The sequence below is a fragment of the Lontra canadensis genome, unplaced genomic scaffold, assembly GCF_010015895.1.
Source record: "Lontra canadensis isolate GAN:19392208 unplaced genomic scaffold, GSC_riverotter_1.0 scaffold4, whole genome shotgun sequence".
Taxonomy (NCBI): Eukaryota; Metazoa; Chordata; class Mammalia; order Carnivora; family Mustelidae; genus Lontra; species Lontra canadensis.
In genome coordinates, this window is record NW_022630998.1 from 43278146 (window position 1) to 43304273 (window position 26128).

General features: G+C 36.9%; 1 protein-coding gene across 5 annotated transcripts in view; it reads right to left on the bottom strand.

The window, feature by feature from the left end:
* SREK1 (splicing regulatory glutamic acid and lysine rich protein 1) overlaps nt 1-25630 on the bottom strand; it is a 43094-nt gene extending 17464 nt beyond the window's left edge. The window contains exons 1-7 of one of the 5 annotated variants that reach the window (XM_032849403.1): nt 25028-25630; nt 14881-15014; nt 9086-9201; nt 3370-3534; nt 3054-3232; nt 1773-1903; nt 793-907 (exon numbers count right to left, since the gene is read on the bottom strand). In XM_032849403.1, coding sequence (XP_032705294.1) covers nt 793-907; nt 1773-1903; nt 3054-3232; nt 3370-3534; nt 9086-9201; nt 14881-15014; nt 25028-25188 — 1001 coding nt within the window. In that variant the 5' untranslated portion in view covers nt 25189-25630. Of the gene's footprint in view, nt 1-792; nt 908-1772; nt 1904-2930; nt 2948-3053; nt 3236-3369; nt 3535-9085; nt 9202-9487; nt 11438-14880; nt 15015-25027 lie in introns of those variants that run through there. The other 4 variants (XM_032849398.1, XM_032849411.1, XM_032849421.1 and 1 more) reach the window with 4 other exon arrangements.
* Between the last annotated feature and the right edge of the window lie 498 nt (nt 25631-26128).

Genomic DNA, 26128 nt, shown 5'->3' on the forward strand with positions numbered 1-26128 from the left:
GACACAGAGAGCATAAGCAGGGGAAAGGAGAGGGTGAAGCAGGCTCCCCACTGAGCAGGGAGCCCAAGATGCAGGGCTCGATCCCAGCATCCTAAGCCAAAGGCAGACACTGAGCCACCCAGGCAACCCCTTAACAGATTTAAAAAAAGAAAGAAAATTAAAATGACAGAACTATGTTCCAAAGTAAGACAAACAGAACAGAAACAGAACTTTAGCATAATACAATAGTTGAAGCTAAAGCTGCTGTGTTTCAGGTCCCAAAGTGGGTGCAGGAGAGGCTCTTATCATCGAGAATATCAAAGATTTAATAAAACACCTCATTTGACTCATGGCACTAGAGACAGGTAGGTACTGGAATCCAAGATATGAGATGCTACTCCCTAAGCCTTGAGGAGACTTGGGGGTGGGGGGGAGGGGGCTGCTACTTCAACAACATTTCAGCATCACCAAACATGTATGTTCCTTTTTCTCAAGAAAAAGAAGGAAAAGTTTCTGCCAGTTCTGTATTAAGACTAGTTTATTCTTAGAAGAATAAGGAATAGAGCACCTTAAGACAGAAAACCAACTTCTGAAACTGAAAATTAATTGAGATAATAAAAATTATATATCAATTAGCTAAAATTTCATTCTCAACTACATTATTATAATTAAAGCAACATTTAATGATAAACATAATTCCTGGTGAACTCCGCTGAAGTTTCTCAATTCTGATACGTAAACAAAAACTCAGAAAATCTTAACAATCTTAAATACAAGACCAAAAATTTTAAATATGATAGCAGAAATTCTCACCTGTGTTTTGACTGTGATCTTTTTCGTCTAGAATGGGATTTTGAGCTAGACCTGGATTTTGAACGAGTATGGGAACGAGATCGACCGCCTTTTCTTTCATTGCTCTTTCCAGACTCTGGGAGGAAAAAACCACTTTGCAGTGTAAGCTCAGAACAATTAAAGATCCCAGTTAATAATCAGGCACAAGTGGAATGTACCACATATAGTGCAAGGGGCCTACTCTCTGTACATCCTCCTCCTGTGCAATTATCCTTCAGAAACATCCAAGAAAGTCATTGCATAAACTCGTTGAGTGCAGCCACCCTGCAGCAGTACATATAAACCAGATGATTATAAACAGCTGTTCGTAATATTTTGTTGCTGCCATAATGTACGATTATAACATGTCTGTAATTCCTAGGACAACGATTTTAAATCTTCTCTCCATTTATTTTGCTAGCAGTGAAGCTTAAATTCTGAGTGCAAATGTAGAAAATTTGCTCAATTGTAAACCACCTAGACATTTTTAGATTGGTTTTTAACTTTCAGTAAGCAACATAAAAGTCTGAATAGGTGTTCCTTTACCTTGCTAAAATGGTCTTTGTGTTTTGCTAATCATGGGCTCTTTCCTATTTTTAAAATGAAACCATTGAAGGAAAGTGAGCCTGCTTGATTATAACGTTTTAATTATATTTATTCTTAGTTTTAGCCTCATAATAACATTTATACTTTGCTTTAAGCCAATCAGTTGTGAGTACTGACTTTGCTACAAAAACATAAAGAACTGATTTAACTCAAGCTAATGTGCCTCAATTCAGTATCACGGGAAAACAACATTTGTGCTAACCAGTTCTTTGACCTTTGACACTAGTAAGTCACTTACTCTTTCTCGAGTTTCAGTCTTCTTGTTTGTAAAATGGAGGGACTAAACAAGATAACTTCTAAAATTCCTTCCAGTTCTATGGTTCTATGTGACCTATGTAACAACACTGTGACCTTACCTGGTTCAATGGCTGCTGAGATAAAGGACTGAGCCTCTCGTACTCGCTTCATTACTTCTTCTAACTCCTTAGCTGCAGCCTGAGGTGTCATCTCAGGGGGTTTTACTATTGCATTGTTGGAGTGATTAATTCTAAATTAAAAATATTAGCATATCACAAATACACACCATATTTTACAAAACATGAAACAAATGTTTATGATACACATATTTATAAATCTGAGGACATGTCGAAAGCACATTAAGAATGATACAGCTAAATACAGAATAATCAAAACCAACGTCAAAACCCTCATTACCACCCATCTTTATCTCTTGCTACCAGAGCCAAGAGGAGAGAAGAAAAACTGAACCCTAGCTGACTCCTTAACAACTTGAATATATTCAAACAATTTAGAATTATAATAAATTAAAATCCTGACATCAGTATTAAAATGCATCATTTCTCATCTTGGAGTATAAGATTTCATTGATATCTCTACACACTGGGAGAGTGCAGGAGAGGCTGTATATGTGCACAATTTTAATTAACCCTCAACCATGGGTGAGTCAGATACAGCTGCAAATCTGAGAGGCACCTGATAAAACTCTTCCCTATCAGATCAGAAGGGGTTTCTCTGATGCACATAAATGAATCTGGTGAGTCTCACTTTACCCCCTTCACACTAAGACGGGCATTCACTAAAAAGAGGTATTTCGTCCTTTCATAGCTGAATCCCGATCAAGCTATATAACTAAAGCAATTACCTATGAAATTTAGATAAAACTGTTACCTTAATAATCTACAAGAAATAGAATTTCTGATGAGTATATAAAGTCTATACCAATTTTTCATTTTGAACACAAGGATATGAGAAAATATTAAAACTCAAAATGTATGATTTAAAACACTTCTGGGTACTTAATATTATTTTCCTCCTGGGATTCTGGATTTACCAAAATTTATTACTCTAAGTTCATTTCATATGTTCAACCATCCCTTAGTCTAGTCCTAACCCAAACCCAATCTGCTTTATTAGAGCTTATGAGAAAAGACTTATAACCATTACATAGGGTATATAATGTTAACATCAAATTAGATCTTATAAAATAGAAAATGTCTTCAAATACAACTTTAAAGGCTAAAATGGTAACTTAATGTATTTCATTTATACTTAACACAAAGTCTTCCTTTCCACAAATTGCCAATTACTATTAAAAGAAAAAAAAAAGCCTTAATTACATCAGAAATACTTTAAGTTTTTCCAAAATCATTAAAATTTCTTTGTTTAGGGTTTCTTACTTCAGTGGCCTGTCTCCAAACATAACTCCATTAAAAGCAAGAGCCCTTGGTACAGAATTTTGGTCTGCAAATTCCACAAAAGCAAACCGAGTTGGCTGAGTCTCATCACCTGCCATCCGCACAAACTTTACTTCTCCAACTTGTTTAAAAAATTCAAGTAGTTGATCAGCTGTTGTTGTCTGAAGAAACAAAGTCACGCTTTAATAAAGTATATTCTTTTTTTAAAATTAGGTAAATATTTGTCAATCGCTATCATTTTGAAGAAGGGGTAAAGAGTAAGAGGACCTACCACTTAGTTTTTCCTTAAATTAGTTACCTGGGAATTCAAATTGCCAACATAGACTGTTCTCCTAATTTCATCAATTTTGGAAGGATCCACATTTCCCATAAGTGGTGGCTGTGGTATCTCTCCAAGTGTTGCAATGTTGGGGTCTAGTGCTGCTGCTGGTATAGCTCCCAAACTGCTAAGGGAAACACCCAACTATAAATTTAAAAAAAGAAAGAACACATACTTCCTGTTAGTATTCAAGGTTACTATTCTTTAACCTTAAAAAGAAAACAATCAACTCTACAAGAATGGAAGGTGACTACGGAGTCCTAACTTTAAGCCAGGTATAGGTCTGAATTATTGAGGAGGAGGTCACCGTAGTTCAGCATGTAATTAGAAATACAACATAATTCTTAACTATCTGGGTATTTTAATTACTTTCAAAGTTGAAACTAAAAATAAACAGTCAATGCTCATTATTACAGCACTTATGTCCTATAAAGTTGCTGTACGAATACTATGCCAATTTCACAGATAAAGATTTACGGAGGTTAAATAAATTTCACAAAGCTACTCAGCTGCCAAGTGGTAAAAGCAAGGTACTACCATGCACAGTCTAAAACTGAAACAGGGACAAAGTTTACCTAAGAAAAGAAACTGAACTTATATATACTTTGATGGGAAGAGGACAAAAGCTTTGAATGATCTTTCATAACATTACTAAATTTAGTTTTTAGTTCAAGGGTTAATATATATATATATATATATTTTTTTTTAAGATTTTATTTATTTATTTGACAGACAGATATCACAAGTAGACAGAGAAAGAGGAGGAAGCCGGCTCCCTGCTGAGCAGAGAGCCAGATGCGGGGCTCGATCCCAGGACCTTGGGATCATGACCTGAGCCGAAGGCAGAGGCTTTAACCTACTGAGCCACCCAGGCGCCCCAAGGAATATATTTTTAATATGAACTTAAACTAGGAAAGATAGAAGATCTCAAAATTTGAAAATAGAAGACTCTGCAGAATTAATGAGAAGACATTTCAAGGGGAAAAAATTACAACTTTCATTTCCATTTATGAGATTTAAGAAAAGTTGGGGCACTGGGGCGCCTGGGTAGCCCAGTGAGTTAAGCATCCAACTCCTTTTCAGCTCAGGGTTGTGAGATGGAGCCCTGTGTCAGGCTCTGCGCTGGGCATGGCAACTGCTTAACATTCTCTCTGCCCCTCCCAATCCCTCCCTCTCTTTCTTTCTATCCCCCAGTCCAAATAAAGAAAATTTTGAGCACTGACTACATAATGCTACAAAACAAATACCACATAAAAACACTTCCTAAAGGTGAAAGCATTAAGTTGATGAAACAAGTATCACTTACACTGTCCTAACAGCCTGTGTATTTTCTTTTTAAAATGTCAAATTATGTCTTACCCTGCTTAAAGCTAACCAATGGTTTTTTTTTTTTTTTGGTGTTTTTTTTTTTTTTAAGATTTTATTTATTTGACAGACAGAGATCACAAGTAGGCGAAGAGGCAGGCAGAGAGAAAGGAAGAAGCAGGTTCCCTGCGGAGCAGAGAGCCCGATGCGGGGCTCGATCCCAGGACCCCAGGATCATGACCTGAGCCAAAGGCAGAGGCTTTAACCCACTGAGCCACCCAGGCGCCCCTAACCAATGGTTTCTAATTACCTTTTGAATAAAATTCAAATTCCTTTCCATGGCCCAAAAGTCCTAAAATCAGTATACTATCTATCCCTCTAGTATCTCAAAATATATACTACCACTACCCCCATTTCCTAAGCTTCAACTATACTGACTGCCACTCTACTTTGAAGACAAAGTTTTTCCCACGTTATAGCTTTTGCTTGGAATTTCTTGTCAAAAAACTCTTCCTCATCTTCTGCCAGTCAAATCCTTCAAGCATCAGGTCACCTGTCCCCTCCAAGAGGCTTTTCCCTGACCTTATATAAAGCTTCACTTTCTAACACGTTTTTCTTCATAGTATTTATTATAATCTGTGGTATCTTGCTATTAACAGATCTTGGATTTGTTGCTCAGCACCACCATTTCAAGTTATCCTAAAGTTGTATAAAGTAACTTAATTCAAAACGGGTGGTGATGGGAGTCAAGGCTATCACCCTTTAAGCCTAGTTTTTCTCCACGTTCTGCTTATGTATTGACACTCCTTTATCCTCCTCCCACACCTTATCCTGTACAGATGTTTGAGTCACTAAATTTTTTTTTACTGTACAAAAGAATGATTATATACCATTAAGTTAAATCACAAATATGACTATTATTTCTTAGTTTTGTTTTATTTCTTAGTTTTGAATGGATTTTAAGTATTCAACAAACCTTTTCAGGTACTCCTAGTTGTCAATCCCTTTAACCTGCAAATTTTCTCCACTGGGACATTAGACAGACAGACAGACACACACACACACACACACACACACACACACAGAATGGGTTTTTTCCAAATAATCTAATCCAACCTCTTTGTTTCTCAAACTTAAGATCATTCAGCTCTTTTTTAGAAATTTTTTTCCTGTCTCTTCTTTTTACTATACCATTCTGCTATACCTATGCTATTTAATATGATGCTCACTAACCCCACACAACTATCTGAATTTTAATTAAAATTTAGGGACACATTTCGAGTGCTCAATAGGCACACATTACAGTGGCTATGACACTTGATAGTACAAACAAAGACATTTTCAGCAGAGCAGAAAGTTCTACTGAATGCAGATGCTCTGTAACAATACAATTACCTTTGTTTTTATTACTCTACTTTCTAGCCCTGATCTAAAAAAAAAAACCCCACATTATTTAGTTACCCTGTTGGTCTTCAATGGGTTAAAATATTACCTAGGCTCCTGATGTAACACTTTTGCCTTCTGACATGGAAACCATGGCCTCCTGAAAACAAAATGTTCTAAGCAAAAGATGAGTAAGTACAAAAGCCGTAAGGCAAAAATATGCTTGGCATGTCTAAGAAACAGCAAAGCCAATATGGCTGAAGTAGAGTAAGCCAGGAAAACAGGTAGGAAAAATGTCAGAGAGTTAAGCAGGAGCCAAGTCACAGTGGGCCACCTGTCCCATTTTCTATTCAAATTGTTCATAAATTAAATTTCAAAATAATAGATATCTACAGATGAATTTAGAGAAAACCATTTCCCCTCAAGGCAACAAATTAAATAAAAACATTATGCTGTTGCTAAATAAACCATAAGAATCGTCAAGATAGGGGCGCCTGGGTGGCTCAGTTTAAGCCTCTGCCTTCAGCTCAGGTCATGATCTCAGGGTCCTGGGATCGAGCCCTGCATCGGGCTCTCTGCTCAGAGGTGAGCCTGCTTCCCCCTCTCTCTGCCTGCCTCTCTGCCTACTTGTGATCTCTCTCTCTCTCTCTCTCTCGCTTATTTCTTAGTTTTGTTTTATTTCTTAGTTTTGAATGGATTTTAAGTATTCAACAAATGAATAAAAATAAAATCTTAAAAAAAAAAAAAGAATCGTCAAGATAGCAAGATAATACTTTCTGAAAAAAAGATAGTGATCCAGGAATTAAATGTTAAAATATACCAGAATATAACCCAAATAAAATTTTCTAGAAAATTTGTAAAAAGCTTAGCTCAAACAATCAGATGTTGAATTAAAAAGTATTCTCCTGGGGGACACCTGGGTGGCTCAGTTGGTTATGCTGCTTGCCTTCAGCTCAGGTCATGACCCCGGAGTCCTGGGATCAAGTCCCGTATCGGGATCCTTGCTGAGCGGGGAGCCTGCTTCTTTCTCTGCCTCTGCCTCCCACTCTGCCTGCTTATGCTCTCTCTCTGACAAATTAGTAAATAAATAAAATCTTTAAAAAAAAAAAAAAAGTATTTTCCTGGGATGCCTGGGTGGCTCATTCCACTCAGGTCACGATCTTATTATTAGGATCATCAGATCAAGCCCTGTGTCAGAGCTCCTCGCTCAGTCAGGAGTCTGCTTGAGATTCTCTCTCCCTCTGCCCCTTCCCCCACTCATGTTCTTTCTCTCTCTAAAATAAATAAATATGTCTTTAAAATAAAAGGAGGGGGTACCGGGGGGTGGGTGTTTGGGGGAACCAGGTGGTGGGTATTAGGGAAGGCACGTATTGCATGGAGCACTGGGTGTGGTGCAAAAACAATGAATACTGTTACGCTGAAAAGAAATTAAAAAAAATTTTTAATTTAAATTTTAAAAAAAAGGGGGTGGGGGTACCTGTGTGACTCAGTTAAGTATCCAACTCTTAATGTGGGCTCAAGTCATGATCTTGGGGTTGTGAGATCGAGCCCCACCCAGCCACCATCCTGAGTGTGGAACTTGCTTAAGATTCTCTTTCCATGTCACTCTGCTCCTCCTCTCTTTCCACCCCTCCCAAAATAAATAAATAAATAAAAATAAAAAACATCCCCGTGACCAAAAAAAATAAATAAATAAAAATAAAAAGCATTTTCGCACCAGCAATCGCAATGCAGGTCTCCAGTAGTACAATGCTATGTGAAGAAAAGACCCAAAATTTTGCACTTCAAAGTTTCACAGACCACTTTTATAACTTTAGTAAATGAACTTCCATCAAAGGGCCACCTGGCTGGCTATATCAGTAGAGCATGAGACCCTTGTTCTCCAAGTGAGTCAACCCCTATAGTGGGAGAACTTACTTTAAAAAAAGGTGGGGTGGGGAGGGCTGGCTGGCTCAGTTGGTAGAGCATGCAACTCTTGATCTCAGGGTTGTGAGTTCAAGCCCCACACTGGGTGTAGAGATTACTTAAAAATAAAATCTTTAAAAAGGAAAAACAGAAAGAAAAAAAGTATTTTTTTAAATAAATGCTTATTTTTTTTTTAAGATTTTTAATCAATCATTTGACACACAAGAGAAGGAGAGAGCACAACCAGGGGGAATGGCAGGCTGAGGGAGAGGGAGAAGCAGACTCCCTGCTGAGCAAGGAGCCCAACTCAGGGCTCGATCCCAAGATCCTGTGATCATGACGTGAGCAGGAGGCAGACACCGAACCAACTGAGCCACCCAGATGCTCCCAAAAAACAGTATTTTAAAAAAATTAACTACTATCATAAAGTTAGTATTAGTTCACTCCCTAAACAGTCCCAACACCACAAAGCTAAGACACACCACAGAATTAAGGTGAGCTTTATATTTTGTCTTGCATTCATTTCTGAAGAAAAATGACCCTTCTCTAAAACAAATATGACAAGAACCCAGTAACAGCAAAATCTTTATTTAACGCTCTTAGAAATCACAAAGGAGGTATTAAATTCCTATTTAACTCTTTGCGGTTAATGAAAACATATTTTTACCTTGTTACATTTTCTCAGTATCAGACAAATGTTTCTCTGAAGTATTTTTCTTCTGTTACAAAGCTGTGATTCATTTTATTTTATTTTACTTCAATAGATTTAGTCCTCTTGAACTGGGAAATATAGTTACCTAGATTTTCCAACTCCCCATGCAATCTAAAATGCTGGGTTCCAATAACTGATTCTCTAATGAATAATGTATTTTAGTTCTCAAATTTAAATGAATGCCCTATTACTTCAGAAGTATTTCCAAAAGTCAGTTTAAGTCAGTGATAACGTGGCGGGGCGGTGGGGGGGGTTAAGTAGACATTTTGAATCCTTTTCAATTAAAAAAAAGGAAAAAAGATTCAAAACAAATAATTTTCTAAGCTCTTTATTCACATGATTACACAATTCAACATAAATCTCTCTCAGAAGAGGGTGTGGAATACTTACTGTAGTCAAGGGATTTGGGGTCGGTATGGGAAGCAAGCCTGCACCAGGCATTAAACTTGTCATGGTTGGAGCAGGAGCCAATAAAGAGAGGGCTTTGGATTCCTCTGGAATTTTACCTGCAGAGGCAAGTTCCAAACATTATGGAAAGCAGAAACACCACACAAACTTTACACTATGATTTTACAATTACCCTTGCACTTAAAAAATAATAATAATAAATGAATCTATCTATCAGATCTGTACAAAGAAATAAATAAGAACTTAAGTCTTTCCTTTTATCCTGCTCTACTAGGAAAAATAAAAGTGAGCAAAACTTCAAAGACTAACAATCTCATTAATGGAATATTATTTTAAAAATTGAATAATGTAGACAATTATTTAACACTTTGAGCTATGGGTCACCTGTACTGGAAACTTAATGTTCATGAACCAAACGATATCAAGCATGGACGCTTTCCCAGGACGGTGTTTTCGCGGTGATCGAAAGTTGTGTTACACATGACAACCGTTCGTGTTGGCTGCATCACTAATAGCACACAGAACATCAGATACAGAAAAGAAGAACATTTTTTAAAGTTTAATCCCCAGAAATGGCAAATAACCAAATTAGTCAAAAAAAAGAAAAAGAAAAAACAAATATGTGCGAATTGAAATTTGTTCCTTAATGAGTGCCCCTATCCTGCTTACTAAACTACCTACTGGTGATGTAAACACTTTTGATAACCTTCCAATAAATTCCATTAAATTTCAAGTAGATAGAAAAAAACAAAAGCCTACTCCATGTAATCAGCTTCAATTTAAAAGGAAGCTTACACCCATCCAGTTAAAAAGACATCTCACCAACTAGGTCAGAGACGCTTAAAAATCCAATTCCAAAGAACATGCCTTGGAAAACTACTAAAAATTTTTGAAAATCACTAACAGAAGTTCCCTTGTCTCAGGAAACTTCTTAAAGTCCTGATTTTTAGAACCAATTTATGTATACTTATCTGAAGAGGGATGGTTAATGCCTAAATGTCTTGCTTATAAACATCTAAATTGCCTAATAAAAATAATGACAGTAACACTAAAATAATCTTAGACACTAAAAAGAAAAAATCCCTACGACTAAAAATTGAAAATTTTACTCTAAAATAAAGTTCATCAATGTGCCATATTTAATTACTAAACTCTAATCAATTAATTTTGATATGAACTGCAACTTTCACACATTTTCCCTTTGTGTCCTCTTACTGCCCCTGTTAAAATTATTTCTTAAAAAATTGTCTACATATATCTATTTTAAAAGAACTACTTATAGTTATGTGGTAGTTGGCTAAACATTTCTGTTATAGAGTCCTCAAAAATAATTTAAAACACAGTGTACAAAATCACACTAAATTGAAAATAGCATTAGAGTAAGTTTTCAAAAGCACCATGCTGGATTTTAGAAGTAAAAATTCTACTTAAAACAACCAGATGTGGAGGGATAAATCTCTAAACAATATTATCTGAATATACCTCTAAACATAGATGGAATTCAAGACAGCTTTTAAATTTTGCTTTAAATAATAATTACACCTTACTTACAGGAACAGAAAAATTACATATGATTAGCTTTAACAAAGGTCTACTTTTTCCTAAATTTTGCAACATCTAAGTCTATATTAATTGACTAATTTCAAAAACAGTTATTTTATAATTTCAGTGTAAATTCTGCACAAACACAGATTTTTTTTAACATGCATAAATAAAAGGTAGGTAGGCCTTACTGAAGACATTAAATAACAGTAATTTATTTCATATTTATTAGTTATTGGTATTAATACATGTATCTGTATACCCACCTATATATACTAAGCTATTTAAATTGCTACCAGACCCATTTTATCTGTTATAAATAGGTGTTATTTTTAATGCTTATAAAACCTGAAAACATCTTGATAAATTGACTGAGGTCCTATAGTGTAAACCTTATGCTTTGTCACCCTAATTTATGCATCCAAAAAACAAAGAGTTTCAATTCATTAATGCCCTCAATTTAAGATTACTTGTCAATTAAATAAGCAAAACTGCCCACAGAAGACAGTGTAGAAAGCCTACACAAAATAAAAAGTATTCAACACAGGCCGAAAGAGGAATACTTAATATTATACTTTCACTTTTGGCTTAAAAAAAAATATCAATAAGTCATCTGACTCTCACTGCCTCTCACAGTAGTAATAAACTGTTAGAAATATTAAGTCTAACTGTAAGCACACTTTTTCTTATTCTAATGACCATTAAAGATACTTTAAGAAAAAAGTTCTGTTGCTTAACTCCCAAGATAGAATTCTATCAAATTTACCCTCCAAATACTACCAGAGTATAACAAAAATATAAAACAAACAGCATTTAAGCATTTTCCCAAACTATACTTCTCAAAGACAACTGAGAGAAAAAAAAACATATAAAGTGCTAGCCCTAATCTCAGAATCCATTTAGAAGCTAGTAATACCTGAAAATTTTTCAAAAAATTCAAGCAGAGAAATACACACACCAAGTAAGTTTTCAACAAGTTTCTCAAATATCCATTCCCCACACAGGCAAGCAAAAGTCTTTTTAAGTCAAGGAAATAAGTTCTTTCCTTTAGTAACTCAAAAAAGTAAATGTCTCTGCTTGTCCTCTATGCCTAGATTGTTCTAAGAAATTTACTTATTCTCCTTGAGGATTTTGTATGCCTAAAATTCTAGAGGAGGGGGAAGGATGAAAATTAGAAGCTATCAGTTGGTTTTTATGAAAGATGAAGATTTGGGAGAAAAATTCAAAAAATGTTGCAATGAGGTCAGAAAATGTTCCTAAGATTCTATTAGTGTTTTAGTGTTTCCAGAACAAAATGTACTATGCAGTCTATAAACACCAATTAAGACTCACACTGAGCTTCAAAGCACTGTATCCTAGTTTACTATGAAAACTTATTTCATTCTAAGATTGAGCTCTGCTAATCATCTCCCAATATAATCTGCAAAGCAATGTTATGAACCCTTAATGGAATACCATTTACAAAGAACTGGAAAACCAGCTCACAAGTTATAAGTGAAAGAGATTTAACAAAACAAAAACAAAAACAAAAACAAAAAAAGGGACAAAATAAAGAAAAAGAAATGAAATTAAAGTAAAACAATAAAAAACAGAGACAGGGCGTCCATCTTCTGCGGTTCAGACTCCGATCTCATTTCCCCAATGAAGGTTTCACTTGACGGCAGGTTTAGTGGCATGGCAAACAATGCCTAACTCAGGCAAGTGTAACAGGTCTGCCTTGGCCAGTCTAGTCATCTAATAATGCACAAATATCACATAGAGAAAACATACAAAACCAAATTAATAGTCAAAATCCATCTACCAGAAAATGTGGACATAAAGTTACGACTGATGATTAGGCTTGACACCCTTGTTATGTTTGACCTTATCTTTTTCTAAGTGTTAACATTTACAAAAAAGAAATCTGAGATGCACGCAACAACAAAAAGAGGTCATATCTGGACAAGTATAATGAGAGCATATTTTATTTTGAAATGGCATGTTTTATTAACAATAGCTAATACTTAATATGTATAAAACTTTTACACATCAAACACTACTTTATACAGCTTTGGGTCTTGTTACAAAACTGCATTACAAAAAAACAGCAAATTGAAAGAAAATGAAAAAACTTAAAACTTTCTATGGTTTTCTCATTTCTTTCATAATGCTGTTTCTATAACATCAAAGAAAGAATGCATCAGTGAAGTAAATAGAAGAATGCTTACAGCACCCCATCTCCTCTAACAAAACTTACTCCACTGGAACTCTTTCCTTTGGTTTATTTCAAACTCACTTTGCTATCTTTTTCAGTATAATAACACATTATTACCTTGCCTGCAGTGCATAATCGTATCTTCAACAGCTCACTATAAAATTCCTCAGATTCTATAAGGTTATTCAGTGGTATTTAGTTAAATTAATGAAAATTATGTATCTCAATGTTTCTCCAATACCAATTATTTTATCAGTGTTCTAAAATGTTTACAACTAAACTGAAATTAAATATGTGCTTAAACTTTCATGTTCAAAACTAGAGAACCTCTTAAAATGTTAATATTAAAAATATTCAAGAGCTATGATAATAAATGTGTATTTACTAAGCTCTATTAAATAAAACAGACAAAAAAGAGAACCTCTACATGCCCATAACCTTGAACACTTAATGACAAATCATGGCTTGGGCTTCTCAAACATATGAAAAATTCTATGGAAATGTAGCAAGGTTCCAACAAAGCAACACTGATAAAAATTCTTCCTTCCAATTTAGTAATGAGCTTGTACTGCTGGTGGCATAGTTTTGTGACAGGATTAATATTCCCATTTAATAAACCTTCTGATTTCTTTTTTCCCATGTAGTTTACCGGGTGTAAAACTGGTATGAACTTGGTATACAGAACTAAACCATTTACCAGCTCTTTTCTCACCTTGCTCTCCAATTCTGGGCTGACTGTCCCCTTACAGATCAATAGGTAAGGACAGATTCAGCAAATAATTAACTTTAATCCATTTTTATTCTACCTACTCCATTCTAACACCCAGGCATGGGAAAAACACTTTCAAATTCATCTGGGAAAAAAAAAAAATCCAGAATGTCCTATTCTGGGACTTCAAAACCAAACAAATGGTTTCTACTGTATCTACTGTTCTACTATAATGTTTTTGACATCCCAGAATAGGCATTCTGAAATAAGCATCAAACTTTAAAAGTGTAGCACTGTGTACCATATATCAAGTTATTTTAATATTAGCCTGGTTTCTAACAGAGGCTTTAAAACATTATATACGAAAGCTCCTTAAATTGTTTCAGGTGTATTTTTTATGTTGTAAAACAGTTACCACTATCCACCAGGGAAAACATATTTTAAGGACATTTAAATTATAATAACCTGTTCTAAAATCCATGTACACATACCAGTGTACTCTAAATAAAAGTTAACTACACACCAGAACTGTCAAATTCAGCACAGTCTATTATATGTGAATGGCTCTGTAAATAAAAATAACTAAAAATTAAGTATTAGTAATAATTAGTTCTTAAAGCAGGTTAAGCCTTAAATTTATTTAATAGACTATAAGGCTTTTGGCCTTGTTCCCATCTTCAACAATATTTCCTTATCGGAAGCTTCAGAAAATTACTTTCCATGATTTTTCTTCAATTACCCATCCCACCCCCCAAGAAAAGCAAGCCATTGAAAGAAAAAAATAAATTCCAGTTGCATAGGAATCACAATATGCAATAAAATCTCAATGAGACGGTGAATTACCTTAAGAGGACTCTTTAGAGATTACATTAGGAGTATTTTTCTTATATACATAATACCACTTAACCCCAATTTGGCAAAATGCAGTTTTTATTTATGTGATATCATTAATATTATATATATAGAGACAAATGCTCACTTATTTATAGATTTAAAATAATTTCCCCTACCAATTTAATATTTTAATTTCAGAAAGCTTTCTTTACAACTCGCAAATTGACTACAGAAAGCCAAAGCAAATCAGAATTCATGATTTTTTTAAATGTTTGGCTATTAAATCTCAAGCATACATAAATAATAAATTAACAATTATAATATATTTTATTACTAGGTAAAAATCCTTTCCTTCTCCAAATTTCATTCTTGCACACACACCCCCCCCACACACACATATACAACAATGTACTATCTACCTACCAATTTCTAGGAAAACCAAAGGTAGTAACACACAGGACAGAGATTAAAATAGAAAAAAACACGTGAGATACCAACCTTCTGCACAGGGTACAACTATCAGAGCTCTGTCAATAAAAACCGTGTTAGTTAGATGCTGGGCCACGCCAACACTTGATGGGTCACGAAACTTAACATAACATACTTTGGAAGAAAAAGCAAGAGGAGCGTTGCTGCAAGATAAAAAGAAAAACAATTGGACTAATAAACATTTGGTTGGTTTTGTCATTTTCATCTGAAACTTCTCTTATATTTTCATATAATCTTACATAATCAAGACAAGAATTTGTATTGCTAAAGATCATTAAAAACACATAAAAAAGTTTATTTTCAAGTTTTTATTTAAATTCCAGTTAGTTAATATACAGTTACCATCAGTTTATTCCCTATAGTTAAGAGTCTGTTTCTTGGTTTGCCTCCCTCTTTCTCCCTACCTTTCTTTGCTCATTTGTTCTGTTTCTTAAATTCCAGTGATGTCATACAGTATTTGTCTTTCTCTGACTTACTTTGCATAGTATGATACTCTCTAACTCCATGCCATCAAAAATGGTAAGATTTCATTTTTTTTTAATAACTGAGTAATATTCCATTGTATATATACCCATCTTCTTCATCCATTCACTAGTCAAAGGACATTTGGGTTGTTTCCGTATTTTGGCTATAAACTTTGGGGCACTTGTATCCGTTTGAATTAGTATTTTTGTATTCTTTGGGTAAATACCTACTAGTGCAATTGCTGGGTAGAAGGACAGTCTATTTTTTTTTTAATTTAAGATTTTATTTATTTGACAGACAGAGATCACGAGTAGACAGACAGGCAGAGAGAGAAAGGGGGTGGGAAGCAGACTCCCCGCTGAGCGGACAGCCCAATTCCCTCCTCCATCCCAGAACCCTGAGATCATGGCTCGATCCCAGAACCCTGAGATCATGACCCGAGCTGAAGGCAGAGGCTTTAACCCACTGAGCCACCCAGGTGCCCCTGGACAGTTCTATTTTTAACCTCTTGAGAAACCTCCATACAATTTTCCAGAATGGCTGTACCAAGCAAAACTTAAGTCGTTTCATGGCGATTTGTCTGCAAAACTTGACAGCATCTAGGAAGGCCTATCATCTTATTTGTAAAAACTGGAAATGTAAATTGACGAGTTCTTAGACCGAAATGTGAAAACAGCAGATTTAACCCAAAAATGTTCAACCAGTCTATCATCAATAGGCAAAATCACTTTATAAAAGTCCCAATCCTCACAACTCCAAATTCTGTAACCACTTTCAACCCTTCCTAACGCAACTCCCAAGGTTTTAGATCACTAAAAACTTCACCAGAGTCTTGCAAATAGGTAACACAGAATTAAAATTAAGATCTTTCACATGTAGTAGAAACTGCTTTATGCTAGGTAGCATTGTGATTTTCCAAAGATTTTACAAACAAAATATTATGTATTTCATATGCAAAAGAACACTCTTCTAAATCATATGAGATTCAGTTTAACCTAAGTAGACCTATAGTAAAAAGAACAAACAAAAACAAAACAAACAGCAAACACACAGCAGACAAAAGCAGTTTTTTATAATATAAATCCATCTTGTTAGTCTGTAGAATATACTATATTCACCGATGATCATTTTATCAATCTGTCCAAGAGTATTTTCAATTAAAGTCTAAAATTGTCTTTAGCAAGGAAAAAAACTCCCATTCAAACTAAATACATACCTAATAAAGAACATATACAACTCCTTTAAAGCATTAAGATTTTTTCACACTAAAAAAAAAATTTCACACTAAGAAAGAAGTGAGATCATCTGAAAAATATCATCTTTGCCTCGTGCAGTAACAATAATCTAGTTTACAAAACAGATCAAGAAGAAAGTTGACCATAATCCTAGCCCTAGTAAATGGCAAAGGTGGGACTTAAAGCTTAATTATCTAAATCTAATAATCTCATGCAATCTTCATCATTCAACTAATCAAGAATTTTATAAGCATTTTAGGGGCACCTGGGTGGCTCAGTGGGTTAAAGCCTCTGCCTTTGGCTCACATCATGATCTTAGGGTCCTGGGATAGGCCCCACGCATTGGACTCTCTGCTCAGCAGGGAGCCTGCTTCCTCCCCACGCTCTCTGCCTACTTGTGATCTCTCTCTGTCAAATAAATAAATAAAATCTTAAAAAAAAAAAAAAAAAGAATTTCGTAAGCATTTTAGGGGAGCCTGGGTGGCTTAGTCGGTTAAGTGTCCAACTCTTGATTTGTCTTGATTTGGTCATGATTTCAGGGTTGTGAAATGGAGCCCCAGGTCAGGCCCGGCACTAGCTTTGAAGCCCGCTTAAGATCCTCTCCCTTGGGGCGCCTGGGTGGCTCAGTGGGTTAAGCCACTGCCTTCGGTTCCGGTCGTGATCTCAGGGTTCTGGGATCGAGTCCCGCATCAGGCTCTCAGCTCAGCAGGGAGCCTGCTTCCCTCTCTCTCTCTCTGCCTGCCTCTCTGCCTACTTGTGATCTCTGTTTGTCAAATAAATAAATAAAATCTTAAAAAAAAAAGATCCTCTCCCTCCTTATTAAAGAAAAAAAAATTTTTTAAGCATTTTAATGTACTACTTAATTGGCAATTCCAAATATTAGCCTTTTTTTTTAAGATTTTATTTATTTATTTGACAGACAGAGATCACAGGTAGGCAGAGAGGCAGGCAGAGAGAGGAAGGGAAGCAGGCTCCCTGCTGAGCAGAGAGCCCGACGCGGGGCTCGATCCCAGGACCCTAGGATCATGACCTGAGCCGAAGGCAGAGGCTTTAGCCCACTGAGCCACCCAGGCGCCCCCAAATATTAGCCATTTTTAAAATAAAAAATCTTTCACATAAGGCAACAAATCCACCTTGATAATGGTTAAACATACATGTTTATGCCATTACCCAAACACTGTGATAATAAAACATATTAGCACTTAGAACTTGAAACTATTTATGTTATTATTAACATTAACTAGTCAGACTAATAAAAGATGACAAAATAAAACTACCTCTTTCTCACCCAACGCAACTCAATTCACTTCTGCCTAAGGCTATCCAATTCGGCTTCAACAGGCCCACTTCAACGATGCCTACTCCACACCTCCCCACACAAACATCTGAGTCAAGCACTTTATGAATTTGTCACCGGGTAAAAACAGTCGTACCCACACTTAACTCACCTTTACATTACCAAATCTCCAATTTAGGCCTCTCTTGAGCTTTAGACTCCCAGATCCAAGTGTCTGCTGGAATACACCTTGATGGTCACAGGCCCCACGCCCCAAAAGTTACTAAGTCTAAAATTCATCAACCTTCTTCCTCACCAAACCTGGTCTTTGTCTTAGACTTTACCTCTCAGTTAAAAATACCACCGCATTACTCAAGTCACAAATCTAGGAGTCATTAAACGTAACCATCATTACTACCACTCACTACAAACTTCCAAATCTCTTCTGGCTACATGGTAAAATTCCATTTCGTTGTTCCTTGAAGTCAGGTGTGCCCAAGGAACTGGTTTTGGCCAATTAAATATGAGCAGAACTGACATTCAGGAGCTTTCAGGGTCACTGCTTGGTTCTATTCCTCTGCCACAGTGACCAGCCACCATTTAAGAAATTGGTGGCCACTACATCGGCTTCATCCTAAAATCAATGACCACAATGAGTAGAGTTCCCTACTTCACAAGCTTAGCATAAGAAATAATGTTTCTACAAAACTACTAAGATGCAAGGGTATTTTGATCTTTGACCCTTCCCTTTTCATTGAATTGGTCATTAAATCCTGTGAAGACTGCATCCCAAATATTTGTCACATTAATTATTTTATCATCCTCACTATAAGGACCTTAATTCAGACCCTCATTATTTCTCACCCAGATTATTACAATGGCTCCTAACCAATCACAGTGACTCCAATCCAAACTCCTTAATAATGGTCTTTCAAAAAAGCTGCCAGAGTGATCCTTCAAAACTCTAAATTATGTCATGTCATTCCGCTGCTTAAATTTCCTTAAAGACACCCCTTCTGTTCTTGTTTTACCATCTAAATGCTCTCCAAAATCCAGACATTAGAAATTCTTGTGGTTTCTACAACATATTCTGAGTATCTGGGCCATCTTTGTACATGTTGTTCCATTTGCCTAGAATATCCTACCTCCCTTGTTGAGTGTTAATTCCACTTTTCTCCAAGACTCAAGTTTCCAAGTCTTCTGGAAAGCTACTTTAAAGTCTCAAAGTGAGTAAGTATCTTTCCTCTACATGCTACCAGGACATTCTATACACTTTTAGCACAGCCTTATCAGTTTTCTTAGGTGAAACTCTCAACAGATTTTAGAAGCTTCTAGCACAACTGATTTGCTACATGACACAAGGGTCCATTTTACTGACTAACCAACAACCTATAATTTGGGTGGCTTGATCAAATCAACTTAAAACAACAAGATTCTGTCTCGGGCTAAAAAGTCACTTAGACTCAAGGCTTGGGCCAGATGCCAAAATAGTACAAAATAAGTCTGCAAAGAATATAGAGCAGATACATGGAGACAAACTGAGCAGACAATAAAGCCTCTGAGAAGAAGCAGACAGTTGCCTTAGATGGTGATTATCTTCCTGGTTCCCAGTCCCAACTCCCATGAGGCCTACTTGTACTACAGTCTTTATTTCAATTTAGGAAAATATCCACCATTTTAATAATTTTATCTCTTCTTGAGGTAGACTGGGTAGCGCTGTTTGTCTTTTGAAACCAGCCCCCCCCCCCAAAAAAAAACCTATAATTATAATCAGCTACTAAAGCCCTAGCAAGGGGTGCCTGGGTGGTTCAGTGGGTTAAAGCCTCTGCCTTCGCCTTCGGCTCAGGTCATGATCCCAGGGTCCTGGGATAGAGCCCTGGCATCGGGCTCTCTGCTCAGGGAGAGAGCTCAGCAGGGAGCCTGCTTCCCTTCCTCTCTCTCTGCCTGTCAAATAAATAAATAAAATCTTAAAAAAAAAAAAAAAAAGCCCTAGCAAATACAAATACTCTCTTTAAGCACTGAAATCTTCAAGAGCCTAAACAAACCACCATTGAAACTACATTCCCTAAATAGATCCTTTTGTGAAAGAATGGAAACCTAAATAATCACTGTGGAAAACTAAAAACACTTTTTCCAATACTCCTACTTAAAACCCACACCATTTCAAATTTAAAAACATCCAGAGGAAAAGGAAATATGAGACTGGATGGTAAAGCAACTTCATGTTATAATAGACTATCAAGATTTGAGAAGCCCAGAACTGGCTGACAGACTGATTGGTGCAGACCAAACATCATAATAGGAGTATGGACACTAGACATAGCTACACCACTGTTTTGACGAATTTTCTTTATCTTCATCTCCAATTACCTTTCTTAAAATACAGAATAGAGATCAACTTACATTTAACACTTTTATTTTGAACATTACATCTAAAATACAATACAGTGGCAAGCCTAAATACAGAAGATGAATTTCTCAACAAATTTTTTTAAAGAATTTATTTACTTATTTGACAGACAGAGATCACAAGTGGGGAGGGGGGGGGCAGGCTCCCTGCTGAGCAGAGAGCCGGATGCGAGGGGGATCCCAGGACTCCAAGATCATGACCTGAGCTGAAGGCAGAGGCTTAATCCACTGAGCCGCCCATGCGCCCCAACAAATGTATTTTTATTTATAAATCACTGGTCCCAAATTTTATATTTACCCCTTTTGTTCTAATACATCTAACTTTTAAATAGATTTACTTTTTTAAATTAAATAAAATTATCAATTTTAAGTGCAATTTTGACCTAGAGTCTTCATTTTTAAAAGGATGTTACATATTCCAAATGCTTCTAAGGAAAGTAGCAGTAGCCAAATATAGCAAATTTTACTTCCACCTCATTTGTTGAATCAAATTTTGTCTCTTTTTTCAAATATAAAACGGTCTACAACCGTTTTTCAAAAAGATCAGAATTTCTGACTAGGAGTTTACCGCAGAAATTACAGAACCAACTTTTTGAGCATCAGTTAAATTTCCTAGGCCCTAACTGATTATTTTGTTTTTCATTAAACACAGTGATGGCACAGTACAATCTTTTTAAAAAAGTCAAGCGGTACTAATATATCCAGTCTTTTATTGTAGGATCTATCAAAAAAGATATAATCCAAAGCATGGACAAAGTACATACATTCACATATAAAAATATTAACTGACACACAATTTATAACGGTTTCTCAGAAGGATTCTAGTGTACTTTGGATGGCATAATTTTGCCTTATGTTAAGATTTTCTTATGAATCACTGATCCTTGCCCACCAAATGCCAGAAGGTGCTCCCATCAGTGCAGAAAATCAAAAAGACACATTTTCAAATGTTTCCAACTAAAACCAACTGACTTAAAACACCAAAAGAACCAATATAGGCAATGACAGAATTTGAAAAACACACTTATGACATAATTACAGCCTTTAAAATGTTATTACTATAAGACACAGCAATATGAAAAAATAATTACATGTTAAATGAAAAAAGTTCACCATGAGTGTATAAATCCTTTGATTATGCTACATTAAAATAAACACATATAAAAAGGACTGCAGGAAATCTATGGAAATGGAGAGAGAATCGTTAAGTGGTGTTTCTTTTTCTCTATTTCTCATAAAATGGTTATACTGGTCCTATTAATTTTTTTAACTAAGTAAGTAGTTGACAGATTCTTCCTTATTAATCCTTTGAAGACCAGAGAAATGAAAACCAGCAAGCAAAAAAAAATCCAGGTGTTAATGTGAGAAATGGTGTTAGAAATCAGGATAGGATTACCCTTTGGGGTTTAGTCACTTGAAAAGGGACAATGGGACAACGCTAGGATACACACAAGCCTGATGTGGGTGCTGATTACACAGGTGTGTTCACTTTGTGGAAATTCATCAAGCTGTATTTTTATTCATATACTTTTCTGTCTGTACAGTACACCTAAAAAAAGAAATGACTAAAAAACTACAAAAGTTTCTTACTGCTATAAAAAGGTTCTCACGTATGGTATTCATTTGTCGTGCCACAAGTGAAAGCAAAAATTCTGGGTATTTATCATCCCAATAGCACAAAAAAAGAATTTTTAGGGGTGCCTGGGTGGCTCAGTGGGTTAAAGCCTCTGACTTCAGCTCAGGTCATGATCCCAGAGTCCTGGGATCGAGCCCATCGGGCTCTCTGCTCAGCGGGGAGGCCTGCTTCCTCCTCTCTCTCTCTCTGCCTGCCTCTCTGCCTACTTGTGATCTCTGTCTGTCAAATAAATAACTAAATAAAATCTTTAAAAAAAAAAAAAGAATTTTTAACATGTATAATGAATGTTCACACTAATTACCAACGTTTAAAAACTAAGAAACTGAATCACACCCTCATTCCAAAAGAGTTAAATTTAAAATCTGAATTTTCATATTAGCAAAGGAATTCTTAAAATCTTAATGAGAAACTGTTTTCACATGGTTTTAAAGAACTCTATTTCCAAATTCAAAACAAATGAAATTCTACTCAGCTTCCAAGCATTAATCATAAAATACTGGGGCACCTGGGTGGCTCAGTGGGTGAAGCCTCTGCATTCGGCTCAGGTCATGATCTCAGGGTCCTGGGATGGAGCCCCACATCGGGCTCTCTGCTCAGCAGGGAGCCTGCTCCCCCCTCTTTCTCTGCCTGCCTCTCTGCCTACTTGTTATCTCTCTCTGTCAAATAAATAAATAAAATCTTTTTTAAAAAATTTTTAAAAAATCATAAAGTACTGTTTTCAAGACACTGCAAAACAGTTATCTGTCCTCAATACAACTACTACTATTGTACTGTTATCCATTTCAGCTCAAATTTGCAAATACATCTTTAACATAAAAACCAGGTTACAACAACTTCATTATAGAGAAGAAAACACACTGTTAGTAAAGCATGGCAATATTTTTGAAAAACAGTAATAAGAGACTACACTTAAGGAAAAACTGATTAAGAATTTTGCAGGGCCCATACGTGCTATGTTTACGTTACAATTTTGCAAAATGTGTTATAGTTTGTGACACACTAACTCCACCATGTTTAAGTAAATAGCTTTTTATTCTCTTTGACTTTTAAACTCTAAGTAATATCTGATTTCAAAAAACAGCCCATTACAAAGTGTCAGATAATGACCGTCAGTATATTGCCACCCATACCCCGGTTTTAACTATGAAAGTGGTATTATGTTGGCATTGAATAATATTATGTAATATATTTCTACCTATGAGACACATTATTACCACAACCTTGAAAACAAGGTTAGTTTACAAAGATTCATATACAAAATATTTTACTGCTTGATTCCAATTCTTAAGGGTACAGCACTCTTCCAAACACTTCTCAATTATTAAAAAAGGCTCTGAACACTGAAATGAAGAGACAGCAGAAAGCATTTGCAAGATATTCAAACTATAAATGCCATTGCTGATCAATAAATACATATATGCACGTACTTACAAAGTATTCTTGACAAAAAAGTATTATCTGAATCTAATCATGTAGAAACAATCTATATAAACCCAGATTAAGAATCATTTTACAAAACAAACTATGAGACAAAATGTCAATGTCATGAAAGATTTTTAAAAAGGTGACAGGGGACTGTTCTGGATTAAAGGAGGTTAACAACCAAATAAAACGGGTGGTTTCTATTTTGGATGAAAAAAAGAAAAAAAAACACATGATTATAATAATTGGGAAAATTTAAACATGAACTACTTGTTAAACATTATCAATGTTAAATTTCTTAAACATGTTAACAGTATTATGGTAATGTAGAACAATGTACCTGTTCTGAAGACATACATAACAGTCCTGGTGTCTGCAACTACTTTGAAAAGGATGGGAAGAAAGAGGGAGTTTAAGTGTAGAGGGTATAGATAGCTAGGGAGACAGAACTCAACTGGCAAGAAAGGAATACAGGTGAAGGAAACGTGGGTGTTATTCTTTTCAACTATTCTGTATACATTACATATTTCAAAACAAAAAGGAGAGGGGAAAAAACTTCAAAAAATTTAAAAATCCAAATACCAAACTTTACCAGTATCTATGCTGTAGCAATGAGATATACTTACAGACAGAAACCGAAAGAAAAAGAGGTCTACATGCATCATTATGAAATAAACGAAAAAGTCAAATACTTTTTTTTTTTTTTTGGAAAGAAAGAAATCCTGGGCAACTACTAGCCCTCCCTTAAAGAATTTTGACACAACGAAAAAAGGCTAAGGATTTTAAGATTCTAAACTCTACCTTAACAACAACAACAACAAAAAACCAACAACAACAACAAAAAAGTGCGTGTAATAATGTGAACAACCCAAAACCCCTTACAAATTTTGAGTAGATTAGTACCATACAAGGGAAATCTTACTTCAAAATGCAGTACTTGAGAAGTGGCCGCAAGCTACATGTAGACTTTTAAATACAGACAGATTTTCAAAGCTTCCAACAGGGATAATCCTGCACCGACTAATTATTTTTATGAAAGGCTTAGGACAGTGTGACCTTCAAAGCGGAAATTTTAATCCGCGGCCAAAAGGGCGAATAGACATGATCTTTAACAACATGGATGGGCTCGGTCAGATTAACCAAGAAGATGCTAAATTTGTGAACACCGCCCTGGGGAACAAATACAGTCTCAATTCCAACCGGCCATGAGCCGCAGGTTTTCTAATCAGTAACAACGGCCTGACACTAAGGCCCTAACAAGTGCACAGTTTCCCCGGCGCGGTCTCTGCGATTTTCACATTGCAAAAACGCTTAACAGGCGTTTGCCATGAGGACTATTCCGGGCCCACCTGCGGCCATCTTAAGTTCGGGAAGAAAAAGGAAACGGGGGAGGCACTGAATACGAGGAGCCGACCGAGACCACAAATCGGGGACGCACGAAAAAAAAAACTTCTCTAAATTTTCTCTAAAGGCTCGGTGCATAAGTTAACCCCCAGTCTAACTAACAAGGAGAGCAGGACCTCGGCGCCCCCCGCCCCACCCACCCAACCCCCGCCCCGCGCCCGGTGCCCTAATCAAACATGGGCACCAAGGTAAGCCCGGGCAGTCACGTGACGGGCACCGCGCGCCCCCGCCCGCGCTCTCCCCAACGCCTCAGTGCCCGAGGTCTCTATGGCGCCCGCGCCCCTCCCCCAGCCGAGCTCGAGCACTTACTCTGGGGGGTAAAGCCGCAGCTCCTCGATTTCTCCTAGGAAGGAAAAAAGCGTCCGCATCTGCTCGCTGGTCACCGCCGACGACAGATTGGTCACCTGAATCACCGCCGTAGGGGTAAGGCCGAAGCCTAAAGCCAAACCGAAGCCGCCGCCGCTGTTCATCCCGACCCGCTGCTGCTGTCCTCCGCTCCCCAACGTCTACGACGCGTCAGCGACGGAGCCGGGAAAGCGAAGAACGCGCGGACGCGAGCGCGTTCCCGCTGGCGAATTCACGGCGGCGGGCAGGTCTAGCCGCCCATTCCACAACTCCCCTGCTCCCAGGGCTGCGCGCGCCGGCCGGAAGCGTCGCTCCGGCAACCCGGCGGGTTAGCGGAGGCTGTAGCTTGGGGCTCCCGAGTCTCCGAGCCGTCTGTAGCTCCTGTTAGTCTTCTCGTTAGGATATTTATCGATTTTCTTCCCCCGCTTCGAATGAATCAAATTTCAGTACTCCTAAAAATGTAGGAGACTCAGATCTTTCCGTTCTTAAATCTAGGTAGAACTGGGGAACCAAAAGGCCTGGCCTGCTGGTGCGGGGTTGGGAAGGAGGAAGGACTCCCCGGTATCACAGATGAATGCTTGACCAAACCGTAGCGCGTCGTGATCACATGCAGGCCGCTGCCCCGCCCCAACTATTGAAAACGTTGGCCGACGTCCTAATTAAAAAAGAAAAAAAAAAAAAAAAAAGAAGAAAGAAAGAAAGAAAAAGAAAAATTTAGAAAACGTTTAAGTTCTGATTGAATTAAGAAAGGAGACAGGTGGGGCACCTGGGTGGCTCAGTCTGTTAAGCCGCTGCCTTCGGCTCGGGTCATGATCTCGGGGTCCTGGGATCGAGCCCCACATCGGGCTCTCTGCTCAGCAGGGAGCCTGCTTCCTCCTCTCTGTCTTCCTGCCTCTCTGCCTGCTTGTGATCTCTCTCTGTCAAATAAATAAGTAAAATCTTAAAATTAAAAAAAAAAAAAAAAAAAAAAAAGAGGGCGCCTGGGTGGCTCAGTGGGTTAAGCCGCTGCCTTCGGCTCAAGTCATGATCTCAGGGTCCTGGAATCGAGTCCCGCATCGGGCTCTC